The sequence below is a fragment of the Trichomycterus rosablanca genome, chromosome 13, assembly GCF_030014385.1.
Source record: "Trichomycterus rosablanca isolate fTriRos1 chromosome 13, fTriRos1.hap1, whole genome shotgun sequence".
NCBI classification, from domain to species: Eukaryota; Metazoa; Chordata; class Actinopteri; order Siluriformes; family Trichomycteridae; genus Trichomycterus; species Trichomycterus rosablanca.
In genome coordinates this window covers 1,485,887-1,495,284 of record NC_086000.1, presented here as the reverse complement: position 1 = coordinate 1,495,284, position 9,398 = coordinate 1,485,887, and the positions used below count along the sequence as shown (strand labels likewise).

The following is a 9,398-nucleotide window of genomic DNA, read 5'->3' as shown; positions in this document are numbered from 1 at the left end:
ATTAGAATAATATAAATTCATTAATGTATTTACTGTCTGTTGTACCGCCGCTTTATCCTGGACAGGTCACCTCAACACAATGGCACAAATCCTTTCAGACACACTTCAAAATGTTGCAGTGGGACCATTGAAGAACAGCATGAAAGGGGGTAACAAAGCATGTAGAGAAACAGATGGACTACAGTCAGTAAATGTAGAACTACAAAGTGCTTCTATATGGTAAGTGGAGCTGATAAAATGGACAGTGAGTGTAGAAATGAGGTGGTGGTTTTAATGTTATGGCTGATTGGTGTATATTCTTGATAGAATAACATAATGAATAATTATGAGTGTTCAGGGCTTACTGACCTTGGTGGACACACACACTGTATCAGGCATGTACGACTTTTTCTAACAATCCAGTTACTGTTGCAAACGTTTAACGATAAACAGTTCTTTGTAGCAGTTAACCTTGAACTAGATCGCTGAGCACAGTTATCCTGAAGGGGCAGTAAAGGGGGTATAAATAAGGTTTGTGTGTGTTTGTATAAATTTTTTGCTTTTACTAATTACTCCAGTTGTCTGTGTCAGTCTTAAGGGGGTTATTTTAAATTCCCACAACAGCAAGGAGTCACTCTGTTCATCTTTGTTTGGTTCTGTTTGGGATTCACTTTAGTTTTGTGTCCATATATTTTTGGTGAACCCAGTTAAGCTGGGCAGGGCAGAATTAATTTGAATAAAGGTTTGTGATCTAAACTAGATCTGAACGTACAAGAGTTTATAATGAAACGTGCTGCTTTGACACCAAGTGGACGTGCCCTGTCAGCATGGTTGACCTCACAAAGGTTTAATGGCACTGGAGAACAAACACGGCTTTGAGTTTTACATCATGCAACACATCATAGAACACACACACACACACACACACACACACACACTGTAGAACCACGGCTGGTGTAGTTAAAGTTAAATTGTAGCTCTAAAACACGCATATGATGAAACCTTCTGCAGTTCAACGACATGTTGACAGATCACACAGATCAGTGACACCCTCAGTGTAAAATAAAAGAAGAAATATGTCAAATAAAAGCAAAATAAAAGGAAAAAATAAAATAAAAGCAATAAATAATAATATAATAAAAGGAAAAACTAATAAAAAAAATAATAAAAGGAAAAATTTTTATAAAAGCAAATACTGTAATAATAATAAAATAAAAGGAAAAAATAAAATAAAAATGTGAAATAGCAAAAAAAATAATAATAAAATAAAAGGAAAGAATGAAATAAAAAATGTGAAATAAAAGCAAAATAAAATAATAATAACAAAATAAAAGAAAAAATATCAAATAAAATGAAAATGTAAAATAAAGAGAAAATATTAAATAAAAGGAAAATATTAAATAAAAAGAAAAATATATAAATAAATGTGAAAAAATAAAAGAAGAAAATGTAAAATGAGGCTTTCTTAACTGACATCAGTGCCCAGCCATACGCATGCTCTTCTGAATGAATGGGCACAAATTCCCATACACAGAAACACAGAAACATTTTTTTTATTGGTATAAAGATGAGGTGAAGCAGGTGGAAACTAAAGGAGCTAAAGCTGTTCCTTCTGAGGAGGCTTCACACGAGACTTGGAATGTTGTATGTGTGTGTATGGGAATTTGTGCCCATTCAGTCAAAAGAGCATATGTATGGCTGGGCACAGTTGATGTTCCTCCACTTATCGTTTCTGCACTATCCCTGTTCTATCCACTTTGGCTGTTGTGGGCTGCTGAGGTATTTTGTTTTTAATAATTGGTTTATTATCAAGCCCGAGTTTAATTCACTGTGAAGCGTGATTGTAGCTACAAGATGAAAAAAAACCACACAGACAAGTTCAGGATGTGGAGACGATCGTGTATTTCAGTCGGTTTTACAAACTTTACTCACTTTAACACCTGATCACATGCATTTGATATAAAAAGCAGTTAAAAAAGCAATCCCGACAGATAAAAGGTTTACAGTGTAAAATAACGTTGCTGGAGCGTCATCAAGTCACCAGGAGTAGGAACACTGAAGCTGAAGCTCGGTGGTTCTGTACTTTACGCCTTTTCGTATGTGCGGACGGCCTGGATGCCTTCGAAGGTCAACGTCTGTCCAAAAAAAAACACAGAACGTGATGTTAGTTTCATTTTAAGGTGCTACTCTGGCATGACGAAGATCTGCGTCCTGTTATTTAAGCAGAGCGACTCACCATGACCAGTTTGCCGTCCTTGATTTCCCGGACGAACTTGGTCTCCTTGCCGTCCCACTTCTGCACGTGCACCAGTTGATCACCGTCCAGAGTCACCGTGGACTGTTAGTGCAGAACGACAAAAAACAACAATTATTTATTTCATTTGTGTTTATGTGGCTAATTTGAATGAACTCGTTATAAAGTAAAGCAGTTTTAGCCTAGCAGGTAAGGTACTGGACTGGTAATCAAAAGGTCGCTTCTCTATGATTGGTAAATAAAGATAAATAGAAAAATCTACAATAAAAGGAAAATGTTAAATAAAATGTTAAAAATATAATATAAAAGGAAAAATCTAAAGAAAAATATAAAAGGATTTTTTTTAATTAAATGGAAAAAAATAAAATAAAAAAATATATATAAAATAAAAAGGGAAAATATAAAAATAAAAAATAAAAGTAAAAACATAAAATGAGCCTTTCTTAACTGACATCAGTGGCCATCCATACGAATGCTCTTTTGACTGAACGGGCACAAATTCCCATACACAGAAATAACGAGCAAGCGAGCTTTTTCAAACTGCGTATAAAACCTCACTGACATTGTGGAAGCAAATCCATGCAGTCGTGTTCCGACATCTATCAGAAAGCTTTCTCAGACTGTACAAACCTTGACGTTCCTGTCGTCGGCAGTGGTCTCGTCGAACTCCTCCCCCAGTGTGAACGAGATCTCCGTGTTCTTGAAGGTGCTCAGGGTTTTGACGGTCACTTTGTCTCCTTCGTGGCTGATCACGATCGTCGGCTTGGTCACGTTGCCGACCTGCCTCGTCGCGAAGCCGACGCCTGTGAACATGAAAAGATGTCACACGATCTTATATATTTGTACGTTTCAAGGCCAAAAGTATTTGGATGCTTGACCGTGAGCTTGTCGGACGTCTATTTTAAATTAGAGATGTAGCAACAGAACCTCTTCTGAGAAGACTTTGAGGTGTGTGTGTGGAAATTTGTGCCCATTCAGTCGGTTGGGCGCTGATGCTAATGCTCCGGTTCATCCCAGACCTCTTAAGTGGGTCTGAGGTCAGGACGCATGCTGGAATAGAAAAGGACCTTCCCTAAACTGTTGCTGCAATGTCAAAAGCATGTCATTTCTATGCAGCTGTTGTGGCCAGAACACATGAATTCTAATGTTAATTCTAATACAAGGGACAGTTGTAGCTTAGCATTTAAGGTACTGGACTAGTAATCAGAAGGTTGCTGGTTCAAGACCCCTAAGGGCCCTTGAGCAAGGCCCTTAACCCTCAATTGCTCAGACAGTATACTGTCACAGTATTTTGGATGAAACGCGTCTGCTAAATGCCGAAAATGTAAATGCTTCTGTCTTTATAGAGCTCTAGAGTGGCACAGCCAAGCTGGAACAGGAAAGGGCCTTCCCTAAACTGTTGCAGGCAATGTCAAAAGCATATCGTTTTCTTTATATAACACCTGAGTTATGACACCTGTTTGCAACTGTTGTGGCTGAAACACATGAATTTAAAAATTAGCTGGGCGCCAAACTGCATTATGAATCCCAGGTTCGAGCTTTTGCATGTTCTCCTGCTGTCTTCCACCACCCAAAAACATTTGCACCTACCTGTACGTTCATCCATCCTGTGGTCCATAACACCTACAGAATCTGCTCATTAGCCTATAAAATAAAACATACATTTCCAAAAACCATTAAAGGGATTCGAACCTACCCAGCGCTTTCATGTAGTCATCGAAGTTCTGGCTGTCTACCAGCTTCCACGTGGCACAGAAGGCGTCGACCATGGTGAAGAGTGGAGGTGGCGATGAGCTTCAACGAGCACTGAACAGCACTGAGTCCCTCAGACAGAAGACTGACCGCCGACCGTCCAGCTCCCTTCTAATTAATACTACACAGGGGGCGGGGTCACTGATCTTTTGTTCCCAGTTGGATCGTTCTAGGAGTTCTGTGAGCTCTGATTGGCTCAGACGTATGGTGAGAAGTGGCACAGAGAATAATCCAATAAGCATGGGACAGCAACCTGACTAACCCACTTCAGGATTTTAGATGTGTGTGTGTGTGTGTGTATGTGTTGGTTACTAATCAAACCCTAAACAAATCCTACATTTGGACACCGGAGCTTGTGAGCTTGTCGGACGTCCCATAACAGTAATAAAACTGACTTTAGTCTTAATAGATGTGATCTTTCCTTTTCAGCTAGATCAGCAGACGCTCTTCTAAAAAGGCTTCTCACAAGACTGAAGTGTGTCTGTGTGTGGGAATTTGTGCCCACTCAGTCAAAAGATGACTGGCTAGGCGCTGATGTTGGTATTGAGTGGGGCTCAGGTCAGTCAGGGCTCCGTGCAGGACACTGGGGTCTCTTCAGGTCTTTATAGAACTCGGAACAGGAAAGGACCTTCCCTAAACTGTTGCTGCAAAGTCAAAGGCATATAATTTTCATTTATATTATCGATGTATTACACCTGTTGTGGCTTAAACTTATAAATTCGAAAATGAGGACAGAGCGCTAATCCATCCATCGTTTACTTTCATACTCAATTACTATAGGTGCAATTTAGAGCAGCCAATCCACTTACTGCATGCTTTTCAGCTGTATTTTTTAGGGCACATACCTGAGATAAGGACTGATCTCAGCTTGATGTGCTACGGTGCCAACCTGACCAGCACGTGTACATTTTTATTCTTTTAAACAATATATAAATTCATTTATTTATTACTCCTCAGTAGCACTGGGTGGAAAATCTGTCCGTACATCTGAATAAATGGACCTGCTTATTTATGCATTATAGTGTTGCCTCTCTATTCTTAATGCATGAATATTACAAAAAAAAAGTATAATTTTGAACGAATGTGTTTATGGACCATTTTATTGTTATTTTAATTATTTGAAACAATAATCTCAAACTTTTAGCTGACCAGTGGGCTGCACAGTGTCCAAATCCCAGTATAATGGGTGCTTAATAGAGTATGTAGGAACAATTGGCCTTTATCATAGTGTGAGCCACGCCTTTATATGCCAGGGAACACAGGTTAAGAACCCCTGATCTAAAATAAAAAATCTAAAGTATTTTACACCTTATGGTCAAATTTATGTGGACACCCCTTCTGTATTATTGATGTTCTAACCAATAGCAAAAAAATACGCCTTTGACTTTAAATTTATTGAGATTTATTGGGTGTCCACATACTTCTGGCTGTGTTTTGTATATAAAACAAAACAACTGATTCTCAGGAACATTATTATGCAAGCCATAACAATCCCAAAGTACTAAACAACTTCATAAAGAATTATTAACAGTATTTATTCATTAATCATTCATATGTTCCTACTGCTGCTATATTTCCATTTCTCCCATAGGTTTAGTGTCAGGATCAATTTAAAATACCAGTTTAGCTCAGATAAATCCCACATTTATACTGGAGGAGGAATCTAAACCATAAAGCTAGTGGCTAGTGATATCTCAGTGGTTAAGGTACTGGACTAGTAAACAGAAGGTTGCCGGTTCAAGCCCCGCCACCACCAAGTTGCCACTGTTGGGTCCCTGAGCAAGGCCCTTAACCCTCAATTGCTCATCGTGTTCCTCTCACTGTGTAAGTCGCTTTGGATAAAAGCGTCTGTTAAATGCTGAAAATGTAAATAAAGCTGCTCAGTCAGTACTGGGAACCATGCTAACAGATCGTGTTTACACAAGTACACAAGAAAGCTCTCAGGTACAATCAAGAAATCTAGAAGTTTATATTTACATGTTTATTTATTTATTTATTTGCAGGTCTGATTAACTTTAACAATCGTTCGTTAGTCTTTAATCTGTTCAAAGTACTGTATAAGATGTTTCGGTTTTAGCACTTTTAGCATGTTAATCTAAAGTATATTATAGCAGTACGTGGCGCCACCTGTCGGTAGCACAACGCCTGCGCAAACACAATAAAATGAAATCGTTTCATGTAATTAACCTTTAAGCTTCAGCATCTGCTTCATTCTGATTAGTGGGCGAAGGGCAGAAAGCAAATTCATCTCTAAATTATAAACACTTTGGGCAGTATGCACTTGCTTATTTCATCTACCGGCATGATTTAAGAAGCGGGTATATTAACACAGGTAATGCAGGCTCAGCTGAACTCACTGAGTCACTGGAGCTGTGTGACACCAAACTGCATTCTTACTTTTTATTGATTTATTTATTTACTTTAATACAAAAGCAAATCCAAAAAAAGTTGGGACACTGGGTGCAATACGAACAAAAACCCCAAATCACTGATTTGTGTTTGTGTTTGTGTTTTACAGTTATTTAAATAGAGTCCATAGATCAGACGTTTCATGTTTTAATTCTTGTTTAATTAAAACATATGGCAGCACAATCCAAAAAATAAATGGAACGGGGCAATATGAAACTGGGAGGTTCATAAAATAGTGAAAAAAAGTAGAATTATTACTTTATTCATTGTCTGTCTAACCACTACTTTTCCCTGGTCAGGGTTGCATTGGGTCAAAGACTGGAACACCCTGGACAGGTTGCCAGTTCATCACAAGGCAAACACATTCACATTCATACTTTTTACAATTACAATTTCTAGTAGCTCCAGTTGATCTTGTGCGAGGAAACCGGAGAACCCGGAGGAAACCCACACAGGCACAAGCTAACTCCACACAGAGAGGATTAAACCCAGGACTTTCTTGCTTTGAGTCCACAACGTTAACCACCGTGGTGTCCTGTGTAGATTCACGAAGTGCAATATAAAACACTTCAGAAAATCGACTTAAGTAATCTAAAGTGTTTAAATAAGCAAAAATAGGGACCCACAGCGAGCCTGACCAGAATGAAGCTGTTAATAAAAGCACGTTTATGTTTGTTTTGTTTGTTTATTAGGATTATAACGTCATGTTTTACACTTTGGTTACATTCAGGATAGGAAAGGGTAAACACTCATTACACAAGATTCATCAGTTCACAAGTTTAATATCAAACACAGTCATGGACAATTCAGTGTCTCTAGTTCACCTCACTTGCACGTTTTTGGACTGTGGGAGGAAACCGGAGGCCCCGGAGGAAACCTACGCGGACACCAGGAGAACATGCAAACTCCATACAAAAATCGAACCCAGGACCTTCTAGCACGTTCATGTTGAGTTGCACATCTCCCAGATTTCCACTAGATGTCAGTCTGATCTCAGAAACGTCAGCAAATCCGTTCACTCCAAGCATCAATCATACAAGCTAATAAGCTTAACAACCAAAAATATGTGGACACCCCTCCTGTCCCGGCATGACTGTTCCAATATCCTGTCAGATTAATGTGGAGGAACTCCAGAACCCTGATCTCAGCCCCATTAAACTCTCTGAATAAACTGAAACCTTGATTCTGATTCTGAGCCAGACCTTCTAAACAATATTAGTGCCTGACCACACAAATGCTTTTTTTAGAAATAAACGGTCACAAGTTTCCACAGACACGCTCCAAAATCTTGTGGAATTTACAGAATATACATTAAAAAATGAAAGAATAACCCCATGTGATGTCCAACACACAAACAGCCAGGTTTTCACATATAATCGACCATATGGTTTATTTACAACGATATTGTTGCATCTAGAGCTTAAAAATAGGAGTATTTACCAGCAGGCAAACATGGTGGCAGTGGTAGGACATTGTGGAAGTGCTTTCTCATCAAGTTTTCATCTGGATGACTGATAAGAAACAGAACTACAGTTCTGAAGTAGCCTAGTCCAAGTCCTGACCTGAATCCAATAGAAATGTTGTGGTGAGACCAAACATGAGCACTCGCTACACAAATATCAGCAGTGTGTCTGATTTAAATCACCCCACAGTAGTGTGAAAGCCAAAAATCGAACTTTATCATAAGATGATGTGACAAAAATGCAATAATAAGTGATCAGAACGAAATGAATGACTTTTATTTGCTTGAATTCGCTTAATTTTGCATTTTTGAAGCATCACGGTAGAAAACGAAGGTCAGATGGTTTGAATTTTGTCCCGTTCTCATATATGGCTCGGAATCCGGCGAGGATGATGTGGCACAGATGTGGTGGGATGAAGAATGAAAACATTAGAAGGTCGAGACTCATGAAGAGGAACACGCCGATCCGTGCCGAGTCACTCTGTGTGACAGAGGCTGAATTACAGAGTCATCGTTCATGCTCGACACGTCCAGTTTAAACAGCTCAAATAAGCCATCCAGCCCTAAATCTGTCTCGCACCGTCATCTCGCTCAGGGTTTTTTTTTTAAATGTACTGGTTATTATACAGACGCAGTTCCAAAGAAAGTTGGGACAGCCGGTAAATTGGTAAAAGAGGATGTGAAAAAAGATTTGTTTGGTTGAAACGTTGAATATATTGTTGTGGAAGGATTCACTGGAGAAAGCTGACCCATCTGTGCAGCCAACTATCACAAAGCAATATGACATTGACACATGACATGATGTACCATTATTTTTGTGAGATGCACTTGTCAGTGCACTCTTAGTGCACGTCCCAAGCCCGGGTACAATAAGAAGGGTTGCGTCAGGACGGGTACTGAGTCTGGTATGTAGACCAGATCCACTGTGGCGGTCCCAAAAAAATTCGAGAGCATCTAAAAGGAAATTAAAAAACCCTAATATTACTTTAAACAGAAATAAAAAGCCTGTGGTTTGAATAAAGCTGACCTGAGCTGAACCCCAGACCTAAAAAGCCACAGCGAGTCGACAGGACGACTGGATGAACTGGTAAATTCTCCTCCGCTTCCTGCCAGATTTATTCTTGTTTATTATCCGGATAAACAGACAGAGAATTTATTTGTGACCCCGGACGGCAATAACGTTAAATCTCTGGCCGACGCAGTAGTTACACGCGAGTCATCACGCTCATTAATGTAAGCAGGATGACAGACGGGGGTTTCGGCTCTTGATGAAGCGCCCCGTTCCCTCTTTTCTTGCCCTGGTTTTGCTGCTGTAAAGCTGTTTCCAATTAGGCTCCCAGTTTGAATGGTATGTCCGGCTGCTTGTGATTTACATGCTGCCAAAAAGAACAAGACTGGCTACCATTACACAACAATGTCACGCAAGCTTTTTTTTGCTGGTGCATTACTGTGGAGACCTAAGATCGAGTCTCATCAGCACAACGCCACCAGCGTTTCCCGCCTTAGTGAGGGATGGCCGACTCAGGGTTCAGCTCCTTGTTG

The 9,398-nt window shown here is 39.5% G+C and overlaps 1 protein-coding gene across 1 annotated transcript; it reads right to left on the bottom strand.

The window, feature by feature from the left end:
• Positions 1-1,864: 1,864 nt before the first annotated feature.
• fabp7a (fatty acid binding protein 7, brain, a) lies at positions 1,865-4,079 on the bottom strand. Its single transcript, XM_063006844.1, has 4 exons — positions 3,930-4,079; positions 2,864-3,036; positions 2,216-2,317; positions 1,865-2,114 (listed from the first exon to the last, which is right to left on the bottom strand). Exons 1-4 carry the CDS (start codon positions 4,000-4,002, stop codon positions 2,064-2,066), a joined length of 399 nt encoding a protein of 132 aa, XP_062862914.1. The 5' UTR covers positions 4,003-4,079; the 3' UTR covers positions 1,865-2,063.
• Between the last annotated feature and the right edge of the window lie 5,319 nt (positions 4,080-9,398).